The sequence below is a fragment of the Vitis riparia genome, chromosome 6 (assembly GCF_004353265.1).
Source record: "Vitis riparia cultivar Riparia Gloire de Montpellier isolate 1030 chromosome 6, EGFV_Vit.rip_1.0, whole genome shotgun sequence".
Taxonomy (NCBI): Eukaryota; Viridiplantae; Streptophyta; class Magnoliopsida; order Vitales; family Vitaceae; genus Vitis; species Vitis riparia.
Genome location: NC_048436.1, coordinates 3,844,012 through 3,859,717, shown reverse-complemented (window position 1 = coordinate 3,859,717; position 15,706 = coordinate 3,844,012). Strand labels below are relative to the sequence as shown.

The following is a 15,706-nucleotide window of genomic DNA, read 5'->3' as shown; positions in this document are numbered from 1 at the left end:
ATAAATATTTTCTTTTATATTTTTAAACTTGAGTTATCATATATCCATAAAAACTGGGAAGAGAGAGAATGTAACTTTTTTTTAGTTTCCTTTGAATCATTACTCATCATAAAAAATTGGTAAAATTTTTGATAAAAAAATATAATTATATTGAAAAATGTTAGGGTACGGATCAATATCTTAGCACCTATCAAATGTGTAATTTAAATAATTGAAATTGCATAGTAAAATTAAAATTTAAGTAATAAAATAAAATAAATATAAAATAATAAGATGAAATTAATAATAAATAATAAGATGAAACTTAATAATAAATAATGAGATCTAAGTATATAGGAGATAGCATCTTTTGGCTCGCAGTGGATTTGATTATGAGGGGGGCCAAAAAAAATTCGAGTACCTTTATTTATTTATTTATTATTTATTATTTATTATTTATTTTCAAAAACCTGTAAATTTGTTTAAGAAAACCGTAATGGAAGGGATGATGACATGGCAACCTCCTTCGTGCATCTTCGTTGGTCAATGAAAGACTCCAACCCAAAGTCTCTTCTGAAACTCGACGTAGAAACCGTTCTGCCTCAACGCAGAGAGGAAGATGATGAAAAATTCTCACAATCCCAAAACCCAAAACCCCAAATTCGCCACACCCACCTTCATTCTCATCCTCCTCTCACTGTTATCCTCGACACCTTTATCTTCTTCTTCACACCGGAAACCACCTCCTCTTCCCATTTTGCCCCTCCCTACTTCACGGCAGCTCTCATGGCAGCTAGGTAACATGGCCATGTTCCTCCACTTCGGACCCAACACCTTCACCGACTCCGAATGGGGTTCCGGCCACGCCCACCCTTCCGTCTTCTTCCCCACTCGCTTCAACGCCTCTCAGTGGATCCAGGTCGCCAAGGACTCGGGATTTTCACGGGTGATCTTGACCGCTAAACACCACGATGGATTCTGTCTCTGGCCGTCCAATTACACTGATTATTCGGTGCGATCGAGTCCATGGAGGGGCGGGACTGGTGATGTTGTTGCTGAATTGGCTGAGGCTGCTAGAGAAGCGGGAATCGGGTTGGGGCTCTATCTTTCTCCGTGGGATCGGCATGAGGAGTGCTATGGGAAGACTCTGGAGTACAATGAGTACTATATGGGGCAGATGACCGAGTTGCTGACAAGGTAAATTTGGTTGACTTTTCGGTTTTCTGTGATATTTGGCATCTGGGCCGTCTGATATTTTAGCAATTATTGGTTTTATCAAGTTCTGAAGTTCCACCTGATGGATTGTTTTTCCCTGAGAATTTGCATTTTGGATTGGGGTTTTTTTAACTTCCTGGAACCCTTGTTGATTGGGTTGTTTGATTTTTGAGCTGTTATTGTGGCATTGTTTTGCTTACATGTCCTGAGCTTCTTACTTCTACATGATCACTGTTTTTCATCAGGAGAATTCTGAGCTGTTATTGAGCGGACAGTTTTGTGTTATTTGCATTTTTGGTGCAATTGAATCATCTGCAAATCTTAAATGGGCTGTTTGGATTTTGAGCAGATAAGGAAGTTTTTTTTCTTTTGCTTTTTCATTATCACTCAAGTTTTCAGTATCAATTTATCTGTGTTAATTAAGTCTGATTGATTCTGTTTTCCTTTTCCTTTCTTTTCTTTCTTTCTTTTTTTTTTTTTTTTTTTGGGGCCGTTTTGGGAATTCAGGTATTTGGTTTTGTTCTGTGTTCCGAGAGTTAACTGAGTGATTTTTCAATATCTTGGTGACTGCCATTGGAAAATTTCCAAATTGGGGTTTGACTTCAAATTAGACTCCTTTTGGAATTTGGAAAAAATAAATCTTGCAGATCATGCTCCAAACCATAACTGACAGTCTAGGTAATTTTTTTATACTAAGTTCTGCAGATGTCCTAAATTGATCGAGTATAGTAATCTTATGCTCCCAATGATAAGCTGACTCATCTATTAGCACCAGCACATTTCACACATTTTTTTTCTTCTGTTTATTTGATTTTTATTCAAACAAACAGGACCACTGTATTTCTGAGAATTGAGATGAGTGTTTTTTGAAATTGGAGCAGATATGGAGTGATCAAGCATGTGTTTTTAGACGGTGCAAAAGGAGCGGGGGAGAAGGACATGGAGTATTTCTTTGATTGTTGGTTTAGTCTCATTCATCAGCTCCAGCCGGAGGCTGTCATTTTTCCGATGCTGGTCCTGACACAAGATGGATAGGAGATGAGGCTGGTGTTGCTGGGTCTACTTGCTGGTCACTTTTAAACCGTAGTGCTGTAAAGATACCAGGCACTGATACCCCGTGAGTTCTTTTTTTCCAATCTTCACTTCTATTAATGATTTTTATTTTCTTGAAACCAAAATAATAGGATTTTCCAGCATTTTAAAAAGATAGCTACATGTAGATATCCTAACTCATTTACTATTCATGTTGTAAAAGAGACATCTACATTTTCTTTGTGTGGTTCGGTATGATTTGATACATAGAAATTTATTTCAGTTTTTGGGAATACATCCTTTGTGTAGTTTCTTTTTTTGGCCCCCTGTTTATCGCCAGGTAAAAGAAGGCACATTCCAATGCCTGCATTTGTATGAATAATCCTGCTTTTAGTGATATATATATATAGATTTGTACCATTTCACATAGGATCAGTGATTGACATTTGCATTGTAATTGGGGTATAGCCTTATTAAACTTGCATGACTTCTTCGACAAGCCTCTTGCTTTCCTTAGTCTAGATTCTAATTAGAATTCACCACGTCAACTAATGGACTCAAATTATTACCATTAAGAAACATGTCAATTGATCTAAAGGTAGTGTGCAATTAAGATCATTTCATTTGTCCTTATTCCATTGGGAGTTTTCCAAGTATTGCAGTTTGGAATTTCATCTCGCTGTCTCAATCATATAGGCAAACTATATTTGTTTGTTTGTTTGTTTGTTATATTCATTAATCCATGATGATATCTCAAATCATTTAGAAGCTTCATTGAGGCATTTATTCTCCATGAGCCTTTCCAGAAGCTCAGTCCATTTGCATCTGAAAAAATGAGGGGGATGAAAATGAATTGCTAATTCTCATTTTACTACTTCTGATACGATTGACAGATATTTACGAAGAGGGGATCCATGTGGGCATGACTGGGTACCTGCAGAGTGTGATGTCTCCATCAGACCCGGCTGGTTTTGGCACGCATCAGAATCTCCGAAGTCTGCAAGGACCCTTCTTGACATATACTACAGTTCAGTTGGAAGAAACTGTCTCTTGTTACTGAATGTGCCCCCAAACACTTCTGGTCTCATAGCAGATGAAGATATACAAGTGCTCCAAGAATTTAATGAACTACGAAATGCCATATTTTCCAACAACCTGGCAGAGAATGGTATTCCAAGTGCCAGCAGTACAAGAGGACCTCAGTTCAGCTGCCACAATGTCCTGGAAGAAGGAATATACTCCTATTGGGCTCCTGAGGAGGATCAATCCGATTGGGTTTTATATTTTGACTTTGAAGAATTTGTATCTTTCAATGTTCTGCAAGTTCAAGAGCCAATTCACATGGGGCAGCGGGTTAGTGAGTTCCATCTCGATATCCTTGATGAGAGTAGGGAATGGAAAAGATTGATTAGTGGCACAACAGTGGGGTATAAAAGGCTCCTAAGATTTCCCAAGGTCGAAACCCAGGGGTTGAGGTTTGTTGTTGACAGGTCTCGAGCAGACCCATTGATTTCTTATTTGGGTATTCATATGGATCCTTTTTCCATTTTGAGCAACATATCTGACACAAGCTTTAGCTCTCAACCATACGTCAATGGCAGTCAACCCTACCCCAATGGCAGTCAGGCTCACTTCAATGCAAGTCACGCACACCTCAATGGGAGCCAATTTCTTCGGCAAATTTCACCCAACCATTCTCAGGTTTCCACAATTTAGCTTTTTCTGGATAGAATTTCCCATGCAAGAACAGGATCCCCGGGCTTCCATTTTCAGTAACTTGTGCCTAGTATGTTTTGGTTTGGTCTTTTTACTGTAAAGAAGTTTGCGCACTTTCCTGTGGGGGGTTCTTCCACGGCTCCCACACACCCCAAAACTGAAAGGGTTCAGCCGCTCAAACCTGTGACCTCTCCCTGTGGCCATAATTCCAGTTGACAAGTAGGATCACATAAAAGTCCATTGGGAAGGAATTCTTGTATGCTTATTCAATGTTCCAATTGTTATTATCTGCAATTCCCAAGATCATATAAAAGTAGATTGTGAAGGCGTTTGTGTTTGTGCAATTATTACCAACCTTTTATTTTTTTAAGATTGTATTAAACAGAAAAACAAGATGTTTACAAAGTAGCCAAAAGGCTAAAAAACAGCTCAAAGACATAAAAACTAGCAATTGTGCTCTGCATAGAGCTTAAGCAATCCATAGAGTCCATCAATGAAAAGGGACAATCCTCTCTAACCCAATCCAAAAAAGGATATAAGAAGGAATTTTTAATAGATTGGTTTAAGGTTTTACAATTATCAAAAGCCCTATCATTCTCTCCCTCTAAAACAAGCGTAAGGGAGTAGTCTTCCAAGTCTTTTTTCTATTTTTCCTACAAAAAGTAACCTTCTAAACCTTATTTTCTCTTTTTCTTACAAAAGATCTATGTTAGTTCAAAAGAACACCCCTAAAAGAAGAGCACATCTCCTATTGTACACCAAAAAGAACATAAATCAATTGTCACAAAATGCCCACTTTCAAACAATGAAAGAGAATATGGTTAACCATTTCTTCTTCTACTTTAAACATGTAGCATCACTTACGAATCTTTCTAGTTCTTTTCGAGTTGATTTAGAATTAAAATCCCACCCCAAGTTGCTTACCATGCAAAGAAGCAAACTCTTGATCACACCCAAAAATTCCATACTGTTATAAGGAAACAACTCTATCCTCCTATTTGACAAGAATTGATGGACTTGTATAAGAAACTACCATTCTTTGTAACCGAGCATACTATGCTATCTTCAATACCCATACTAAAGGAATGTACATACAACCTTCCAAAAAGGACTTCTACCTCCAATTCCCTGTTATGCAACCAGTTTATAAACCTAGGGCTCCAACTACAATCATCCCAATCGTCAACCACCCAAGCATTTTTTTAAGAGGCTATATAAAATAGAGTTTTGGGAAAGACTCCCTCAAAAGGTGTCCTCAAACCACTTGTGCCCCCAGAACTTCACCTTGTTCCCTAAACCCACCTTAAAACTTGTTCTATCCTTGAAAGCTACCCAACCAACCTTCATTTTATATCACCATACAAAGCATACTATTAGCCAACCCAGTAGAAGAAGCTTAAGGGTATACTATGCAGCTTACTGACAATGGTTTCTGATTTTGTATTGTAAATCATGTTTGATCTTTAGGTTTAGGTGCTTCTGCATCTTGACACCTAAGAAAGAAAAAGTAGTAGCTTCTGCACATTGGCAAGTGAATTTAGCACCAAAGAATGAATACAACCATGATAGGAACCTAAATTACAGATGCTAAAACTGAATGATTTAAGTTATCTTGACATCTCGAAGAAGACGAGCAGCCATAGAGCCATATCTCCTTGCTTCCCACTCATTTAGCTTCCCATTCTGAAGTCCTCTCAGCAGTATGCCATCTTCCTTCACCTTGTCACTGACAAAATCAACTGATTCAATGGTTTCATTGCTACTATCACCATTCTTATCCTGACTATTTTCAGTTTCTCTTGTTCCAATCTCATTTGTTTCCCAATTGATTGGGGGGGATGAAGTCTCTGGAGTCTCTGCTGAGGGTTTTAATCCCATAATGAAAAGCTGGATGCTCGGATGTTGGTACTTCCTGTCCATCTGCAAGGAATGACATTGTCTAGTTCAGTTCCAAAGAGATTTGTTTTCATCAACACAAAGCCTTGGTATCATTCGAGGTGGAACACTCAAATCTGAAGCATAAATTCATGAACACCATTGCCAAACATTAGGCAAATTTGGAGCTCACAATACTTCAGAATAAAAAACTTCCTCAAGTTAAACATATACCTTTGCTTTAGGAATAATTTTCACCTCAAAATTTTGCTTCCACATGTCAAGCATTTGTTCATGGACATTAGTTGAACGGATCTCATATCCCAGCTACATGAAAAATCAATAATAAATGAGGGAATGTCTTTGGTTTTAAAGACAAAATATTAAAAATGAAAACAATCAGAAGATGATTTACCAAAATTGTGGTTTTTGGTCCCGATAAAGCAAATATTGTCCTCAATAGTGGGTCCAAGAGATGCTCTGCATAAACCTTAAATCCAAAATGTTTGAATTTGCTTGGTTGAATGATATTAAATATAGAATGGATTACTATGCTTTAGTTATCTCAATATAACAGATAACAAAGAGAGCATCAGAATGACTGCAAAGTGATATATGTAATGATAATGGCAAATTAACTAGAATTCAAACAACAAACAAGTGATACAATTTAAGGATAGAATGACTCCTTAGTTATCAAAATTGATCAGTTTTTCCATTGTCAACTAATGAGCAATATTATTTAGATGAGTGAATCATGGTCTATCTGCAATGGCATAACATAATGCAAAGAACCATTATGATAACTACGAACACTCTTTCTAGTAAAAAGATAAGCGTATGATAAATTCCCATTCCAAGAACAAATGGGGTTTAAAGCATAAGCACAGAAGTACCCAACAACACTTGCAAGGGTCAATCTCTGGTACCCATTTTGGTGTCATACATATATTAAATATAACCAGTAGATTTGGAGTTAAGATTGGTCACTTTCTTTATATTTGGGAGCTTTACAATAGGAAGTTTACCTCATGGTTGCATTTCAGAGTCCAGATGAATGGTACCAAAAAGGCATGGTTCAGTACCATATAATTTCCTAATTGCAATGACATGTTTGGTCATCAGAATTGTTGGATTTTATAGATCCATTTGAGTATTCTACCAGCATGGAGAAAATTTTTGAAGCAATAAAATTATTTATTCACTCTTTTCAGAAAATGAGACTGAAAGTAAGTCATGGTAACCTTCTTTTTTTTTTTGGCAAAAAAAGAATCTCATCCAGTAAACTTACAACATCAGTGCCAATAATGAAATCAAATGGTGGATTAACTGCCTTTATATGATCTTCATTTCCCCAGTCCAGCTCTGCTACCTCAACAGAACCAAATGAATCTACAAGGAATGGAAAGTACCATGTAAGAGAGCAGTAACTACCATAAGAACCAAATTCACTGATGACATTAATTGCAACTCCAAGTAAAACCTTCTATCTCATAGCTAAAAGTACTGAAAAATGGTTTATCTAACTTCATTTTTTATAATGTTCAGCTCAGACACATTTACAAACACTAGTGAACAATTTAGACTTTTCACAGGGTACAGGAGAAAAGAAAGAGAAAAAGAAAAATAACCTATAAAAAGGAATTAAAAATAAATCATTCATGGACTTGAAGGGATTGGTGACGGTTAGAATTGAACCTGAACCAGGATTCATCTGCATGATCCTTGAAGTATTACGTTCAACATTTCTCATTAGTAATGGCAAGACTTCAGTTTGATCTGTTGAAACTACATCACATCCTAGCAATGCCATGCCTGAAAAAAACAGCCAATGTCATATTAAGTAGTGCCTTACCTGATAAATTCCAGTATATTAGAGCCAGTTCATGCCCCAAAAGGGGAGGAAAAACACACACATACACACATGCAAAATAAAATGCATACCACTGGCCATCATCTAAATGACACTCATGGAAAATTAAACAAAAGTAGAGGCAACTCACCAAATCCAGCTACTCCACAACCTGCTCCAAGTTCAATAACACGTTTTCCTTTCAATTTAGATGGGCTAAACCTTCCCTTTCTGCAATTCCTCTCCTGAGTGATTCAAACAAGTGCAACTTTGCAGATTTAGAAGAATACAGTATCACACAGAAAGCAATGTAGGTCCACAACTCATGACCCAAATTTAATTCCTAATAATATCATTAAAGGCCATCTTCCATTCCAGAGGGTAAAGGTGCAACAGATATATTCCAGCTAAAACAGAAAATATGGTCTCCACATTGAAAAATATCCAACCTCAGCCCCACCTCTGCACCTTCATGGTGTGGCTATTTTATGCCCCAAAATTCTTCTGGTTTAAAGTGCTTTGATGCAAAAAAGAATACAAATTGTGCAAAATGAGGCCTGAATCCATCTATGCAATTTCATTCTTGCAATGTTCCATTATTGAATACACCTTAACAAGGCCTTATCCCAATTACTAAGACTTGGGAGCTGTAGGGTACGGCTCCTTGCTAACACTCAAACTGAGATCTCAAACTAAGATAAAATCAGAGAAAAGAGATCAAAAGGAAGGGGACTGCATCCAAAAACTGCTATTATGATAAGCAAATCAGCAAGAACACCAGGAATTTCTCTTATCGCTATGATTCTCTCATGCACAGGAGAGGAAGGGCACTACTTTGGGCAACTCTCAACTCAAGAAAACAGCTTTAAGCAACTCTTTCCCTCAGGAAAGGTAACAGTTGATTTTAGCAACTTTCTCTTAAGACTCTAGTTCTTCCCCACACTGGGAATAAACAACTAAATCCTGATTAATGGCTTAAAGGCACTTAAAACAGGACTTAAAAGGCTGAGCCCCCTACAAAAGCAAGAGGTGGAAACCCTGCCCTCACCCTCAAGACCCAGATTGCATAGAAATTGAACACAACTCAACAGATCAACAATTTTGAATTGGTAACCCATGGATGAAAATAATGCTAAAATTCTCAAATGAATAATAGACATTACCAGAAATTTCACAAATACCATTGATGCATCCCAAACCGTAGTTCCTAAATGCTTCGAATTGGGATCCTACCACAAGAAGAAAAAATTGGCAGCATCAGGGAAGTTATAAAGAGATGTGCTAGAGAATTAATATAACCAACATAACACTTAAAATTCTCTGCTATGAACTTTATACAAGCTAACTGATGATAAAAATAATAGAACTTGTAACGTAAATCAGAACACCTAGGGGCTAAATTGGCAAACATGCCTTCATAAAGAATTCCCTTTTCTTAAAAAAATAAAAATAAAAAATAAAGCTTTTTTTTTTCTTTTGTCAAGCAACACAAGAACCCAATCCACCAATTCTGGGTCTCAACCACCATTGTATTGGCCAGGTGGGCTATACAACCAGTATCATTAACATCTCCAAGGAGTTCTTAGCTTCTGGCCACTCCTAAGCAAAAATGATATCTTTTCTCCAGTTCAATAACAATTTAAGATTCATATATAACTAAAACTTCTTAACTAATTATCCTCCTTATGTTGTGGATATTAAAATCATAACCTCCTGAGGAAGAAAGTATACAAGAAATGTTTTAGCCTACATTCAAACTGTCAGATTCTTTCTTAACGAGACAAATGAGCATCCAATTGTATAAAGTGAAATCAGCATAAGCCAGAGCCTCCTTGCTAGATGATCCCTTCATCGGTGAATTGGTCCACTTTATGAAAAAAAAAAATGAAATTCAAACTTATATGGACTTAATATTGCTGCACCATATTTGACTGGTCCATTTCAAAAGAAATGTAACAAACCTGAGAAAACTGCAATTGATGACCCAGAACTTCAAACATAATTGCTGATGTGTTTGGAGAGTTTAGCCTGGCATGCCAAATTTACACATTGTAAAGAACATTTCTTGTTGAATACTAAAATTAGTTCCTTAGAACTACAAGCAGCTTGAGATGATAGATAATATAAAATAAAATAGTGCAATACTAACCATGTGAAGCTGTGTGAGTTCATGAGTCACGATTATAAAGATGGTACAGTTCAAATAAACAATATAACCATCATCACAAGTGGAATTTAAGTAAGACAGACTGCTTCATTTTATTAGAGAACTAAACCTATAATTAACCAATCCTTGATATGATATACTAAAAATGGTATGTAATTTATAACCCATGGGGCCATGAAAAAGCACCAAGCAAACTCATGAAATATGCATGAAAAGTCAGAAGTAGAGAAAGTTAGGAGATGAATAAGTCATTGCAACTGCAAGAAAGCAAGTGTCCACTGAAATTTTTGAATCTCAACTAGTCTACTAGACAGTTCATTTTCTGAAAAATTAAGTGGTATTTCACATCCATTAAGAAAACTAGCTGATTGCAGTTAGTAGTCACTATTTTAGACATGATTCAAGGATATGCAAACACCCATAATTATGAATTCATTGCTGAGTAATATCAATTGATTCCAAACATGGTGTTGAAACAAGTGGTCTAGAACTGAACAGTAACCTCTTTCAGGTTTCCATGAGAAAGAAATTATCAAATATCCTGCATCTTAGTACCAAAAGCAACAAAATTTCACATGCCTAAAACTTTGAACGAGTATGTCTCTTTAGGAAAAATATTTAGGAAATTAGGCAATGTTCAACTAAAACCTTATTCATCAAATTGGTGAAGAATGAAGAGTCGGGTGATTTCAACCCAAACTACCAAAGGGATAAAGCAGAAAACACTTGGACTTAAGGAGACAAGGTCTAGCAAAGTAACATATCACTATAAGCAAGAAAAATAGAGAAGTGGATTTTAAGTCTAACCATGCAAGGATATAAACACAAGTTCTTTAAAAGTACATACGCATAAACACAAACTCAAGCAGTAAAGTACCTGTCAGGCTCCATTTGAGCATCACAGTGAAGATAAGTAATTTCTTGATCTGAACTCGTTCTGCTAAATAAAGGATAGAGTGTTTTAAAACATAAAAAAACACATGTTAATTGCATAGGAGGGGGGAATAACAAAGGTTAAGCTACCAAATACCCTTCATCTTTTTCATTTCTTCTTATTGTAAGTGACAAAGCCTCAATAATCTTAACAACCTCAATGTTTGACTATAAAACTATGAAATTGACATCAAGAATACAAACAGTTTTTTCTGTAAAACAATAGTGATAAAATCAAGTAATGAGCAATGGTATACCTAAATTATAAATTTAGATGGATTAAAATTGAAATCCAATTCATACTAAAAGGAGACAGCTTCACCACTCTAGTTTGCCTACTGACATTGAAGAGTGATAATTTGACAGTGGAAGTGGTGAGTTTTATTCTTTCTTTTCATAAATTTATACATTGTATAAATGTATTGTGGATTATAAAAAGAACAGAATAATAAATATTTTAAATTAAAGAAAACAAATATTATTTCTTAAATTAAGAGAATAAAATACTATTAGTTTTTTATTGCTCTTGATTTATAAAAACATTGATTGAAGCGAATTTTTTATCATTATGCACTTAACTCTGTGAACCTCCTTTATGATTTCTCCTTTATTATTTCCATTCTTTATCCTCCTTTATAATTTTGGACATCTCCTTTACTATTTTCATTATGTGTCCTCTTTTATTCTTTCCATTAGTAGACTGAACATATTCTTTCCCTTAATAAACCGGAAACATGAATCGACCTAGAGAACTCTTCCTAATGCACAGGTAACACTTTTCTTCATTTTTATGATCTATTCTATGTAATAAAAAGAAATTATGAGTTCCATTCCCCTTAACTAACAGGTATGCACCCTTTAACAATAAAGTTTATATCTGACTGCCTGGCCATAACTTACTATCTACTCTGCCCCAAGTTTGCTCCCTTCCCTATCAATACCTCACCAGCAATGGAAATATAGATTGTCTATTGAAGCCCAAACCAGTGCTATATCTCAACTGTCAAGAATTATATCATTAAAGGAGTCCCCAAGAACATCACAAGATACACCTTTTTGTTGAGCTTGGGGGTTGTTTCCAGAACTGGGGTCCAGCCTCTTCTAAAGTGGCCTGGACATTTCATGATTATCCCAGTCTAATTTAATTAGTAATTGTTCTAGTTCTCATTATGGAGGAGAGGAATATTTAAAACTAAAACATTTCCTCCCCCCCCCCCCCCCCTAATTGCTCAAAAAAAAAAAGAAAAAAAAAGGCTCAAACGCAGAAATTTAACAATTAATCCAGAAATAATCCTCTATTATTCTCCGATCTCGTTTCAGATTTTCCAGCGAGCTTAACAGCATCCTATATCCATAACAACTACAGTGGAAGGAGAAAAAAAAAACACATTTAAGAAATTCAATAAAGCAAGTTGCATTCATCTAGCAGAAACATGCACATTGCATACAAGTTCAGTATAGAATCACAGAATATACTGCAAACCCACACAAAGAAAGGTTTTCTTTGTTTTTTTTCTTACACAAATGTGGTGCAAACATTATAATGATTCTCCAACTTTTCACACCAATAACCCAAAACAGAAAATTGGAGGGTACATACACATTCCAGGAGGACTCTAATCAACCCGCGAAACATAACAGAATCAGAAAGAAATCAACAACGAATAACATTAAAAAAAAAAACAAAAAAACAAACAAACAAACAGAACCCAGATCACAAATTACGAACTTGTGAGAAAAAATCAGAGCAGAAAGCATAGGAATCAAAACAACCCACATGAATATAAGGCAAAAAATAAACATGAACATGAAAAGAATAGAGATAATAATCTAATAGAAGCAGATGAGGAGACCTGAACTCCTGCTTCAGTGTGGGTGTCGCTAGATGGGGTTTCTATGAAATTATGAATAGAGGGCAGACCAGTTTTTGCCAAAGCCGTTTTTATTGGGTGCTAAGCTGTCTCTAAATTATGAAATTATATCACATTTTCTTATGGATGGCAATGGGTTGGGTCACCCCATCCCAACCCATTTAGCTTATTCAAAATAATTCTCATCCTATCTTACTTTTTACTTTCCCAAATTTGACTTTTTTGAATTATTTTTTAAAAATATTTTAAAATTTTTTAATTACATTAAAATAAATATATTTATAAATAATTAAATAATTATATATTTTTTAACTTATATTATAAAAAATATTTTATTATTATCTATAAATTAAATATAATAAAATAAAAATTAATTTAATTTAATTTAAAAAATTAATTTTATATATAATTGGGTGGGGCAGGACAAGGCAATACCTGAACCCGTCACGAGTTTTAAAAAAAATTCACACTCGTTTAATTAAAATTCAAACATGTCCCATTAGGCAAGGAGTGGGACCCAAAAAAATCTGTCTCATTATCATCCCTATATTTTCTCTCGATAAATAAGAATTATAAAACAAAATTTCATTTTTAAAAATTTCCAAAAGCGTTGCACTTCTTTTCGAGTGTCCACAACAAATTGATGCCAAAATTAAAGTAAATTTTGTGTTTTAATGAAAAGGGATAAATATATAAATATTTAGACTATAATTTTAGCCCATGTTTGACCTCAATCCAAAGTTGGGTTGAACGATATTAGAAAATTTGAGGATATTTATTATAAATGATGAAATAATTTAAATATTGTGTTTAGCTTGCAAAAAACTATGTAACGAATCTCAAATAAGTCTCTTATAATATAAGTTAATGCTTACAACTAATTTATCAAATCTTTAATAAATTAATTTTGTTGTAGATACAACTTGTCCTTAATAACTCTTTCTCACTCGAAAGTGAAGCCATTAACAATTATGAGTTTGGTCTTTTAAGGAACAAAATCCTAAACTTAGATTGGCTTTGTAAAACATGAGCATCTTCTTTAAGTGAAGTTACATATCTAACTTCAATTTGCTTTTTTACCACTTTCTTGCATATAAATTGAATAAGGAGAGGGAACAAATTTTTGAAATTAAATTTCTTTCTTCCATGGAGTTGATAAGCATAGTTTAAGTGGTATTATAACTTCATTTTGTTTCAAACATTGATTGAACTTAAATAATTCATTTTGAAAATGTTGCGAACTAGAACTTAAGAGTTGAAACTAGCACCACGAAAGTAATCTTGAAAAACAATATGTACGTAAATCTCAAACTTTAGATAACACCAAGAGAGAGGATGGAGGGGTTGAGTAGATGCTTTTAAATTAATATGGTATTATTTCTTAGGATGCTAATCACACCCCTAAGTCTTTTATTATTTATTTATTTATTTTAACAAGCAAACAAATACACATGCAAGGATGGTGTTACTAGCACACATGTAATCTTTTAATTTGCTTTATTTCAATATTCTTTTTTCTTACACTAGTTTAGGTTGATAAGGATTTCTTTCAAGTTGATAGGTTAATAAGGAAGAGACCAATAAGGACTTTATCTCATTGCTAGTTTGTTCTCCAAGTTGTTAGGTTAATAAGGAAGAGAGCAATAACGATTCTCATCTCCTCACTAGTTTGTTTCTATTTTTTTTGGAGGAGGTTTGCATTGAAGATACCTATATTTAAGTCTCTATTTCAATGGAATAAGTAACCAATTAAAATACTATCAACAAAGTTGTGTAGGACAAGTTAACCCCTCAAAGTGTAAGCAACTTTCCTTTATTTTCTTTAATTTATTTATCTTTTTTTGTGAGCTCCTTGTGATTGCATCATCTTTGGTATCAGAGCTAAGTATGGAGCTTCTAGATTATGTGAAAAGAATTGAAGAGGATATGGCATTGATTGCTAATGTCTATAAAGACCTTTTGCATCATGTAACAGAAAGTTTTAAGAAATTGCAACAACATATTAGTGGTAAAGGAATAGCTCTAGTCTTGAGTGAAAATTCAACAAACATACCTAGATCAAAGGTAGGACCATAATCTTCTTTTCATGGAACTCATTCCTTGAACAACTTCATTCCATAGACGATAAAGCTTGATTTTCTTGAGTATGAGGAAAAAGATGATCCTATATTGTGGTTATGTAAGGTTGACAAGTCTTTTAGGCTTTATAAAATTGTAAAATTGTATAGAGTGACTCCAGCTTCTTCTATCTAGAAGCAGAAGCACAACTTTGGTTTCAAATGATAAAGCAATAGCTTATCTATGTGACATGGGAAAACTTTAGGGATGATCTCTATATTCAAACCCAATCAATTTGGGCATCATTTTGGTGAATTAATAGTTGTGGAAAACATCTTTGATCATGGAATATCAATGTCAATTTGAAAAACTGCTTGCCGAAGTTACACATCTTCCATATGATAATAATATCAATTCCTTCATAGTTGGTTTGAAGGATAGCATACGCATTGATGTACAAGTAAATCGACCTACCCCATTGACAAAGGAAATTGGGTTAATGAAATTGTTTGAAGGTCACGATCAAGCTCAAAGACACCTTGCTACCCAAGTTGCAAGACCAGAAGACCCTCTTTACACTGCTACTAATTTTTCAACCCATAATTCATTGTCAAACACCATTAAGAAGATGACACTAGAGGAATTAACAAAAAATAGGAAGAAGAGCTTTTGGTTTCATTGTAATGACAAATAAAACCTTGGACGCAATTATCTAAGACTTTCAAGATAAAAACTTGTTGAGAAGAGGACAAAGATGATGTGAAAATGGAAATAGAAAATAGCGAAGAGGAATTAGCACCAAAAATTTCCTTGCATGTTATGATAGGAATGCATGCACCATAAACCATGCAACTTTGGGTGAGTTGAAAAGGCATTTAGTGAGGGTTCTTATAGACTTGGGCAACACTCATAATTTATTAGTTTGTGAGCAACTCAATATGTGAATTTACAATCAAATTCCAACAGCAAGTTAGAGGTCCTAATGACTTCGGGAAAGAAGCTAATGAG

The 15,706-nt window shown here is 34.8% G+C and overlaps 2 protein-coding genes across 4 annotated transcripts; one reads left to right on the top strand and one right to left on the bottom strand.

The window, feature by feature from the left end:
* The first annotated feature begins 498 nt into the window (after positions 1-498).
* On the top strand, positions 499-4,310 carry LOC117916609 (alpha-L-fucosidase 1). Its single transcript, XM_034832728.1, is given in 4 exon segments — positions 499-1,176; positions 2,076-2,191; positions 2,194-2,311; positions 3,120-4,310. Coding segments are annotated over 4 exon segments (1,635 nt in total). The 5' UTR covers positions 499-598; the 3' UTR covers positions 3,943-4,310.
* A 1,048-nt stretch (positions 4,311-5,358) lies between these two features.
* On the bottom strand, positions 5,359-12,727 carry LOC117915614 (protein N-lysine methyltransferase METTL21A-like). 3 transcript variants are annotated; one of them, XM_034831217.1, is made up of 10 exons: positions 12,623-12,727; positions 10,714-10,773; positions 9,631-9,697; positions 8,833-8,898; positions 7,821-7,914; positions 7,516-7,632; positions 7,109-7,209; positions 6,233-6,307; positions 6,076-6,144; positions 5,359-5,862 (listed from the first exon to the last, which is right to left on the bottom strand). In XM_034831217.1, the coding sequence occupies exons 2-10, from the start codon at positions 10,725-10,727 to the stop codon at positions 5,545-5,547; spliced, it is 921 nt and encodes a 306-aa protein (XP_034687108.1). In that variant the 5' UTR covers positions 10,728-10,773; positions 12,623-12,727; the 3' UTR covers positions 5,359-5,544. The 3 variants fall into 3 exon arrangements, with proteins under 3 accessions (XP_034687108.1, XP_034687106.1, XP_034687107.1); XM_034831215.1 differs by having other exon boundaries at positions 6,052-6,144; positions 12,623-12,725; XM_034831216.1 differs by having other exon boundaries at positions 6,052-6,144; positions 10,714-10,776; positions 12,623-12,716.
* Positions 12,728-15,706: the final 2,979 nt, after the last annotated feature.

Bases quoted from the DNA above. Each gene is read 5' to 3' on its own strand.
- LOC117915614 (XM_034831215.1), bottom strand. The intron at 6,308-7,108 runs GTAAGTTTACTG...TTTGGATTTAAG, and splicing joins TCATTATTGGCACTGATGTT to GTTTATGCAGAGCATCTCTT. The intron at 5,863-6,051 runs GTATATGTTTAA...CATTCCTTGCAG, and splicing joins AAATTATTCCTAAAGCAAAG to ATGGACAGGAAGTACCAACA.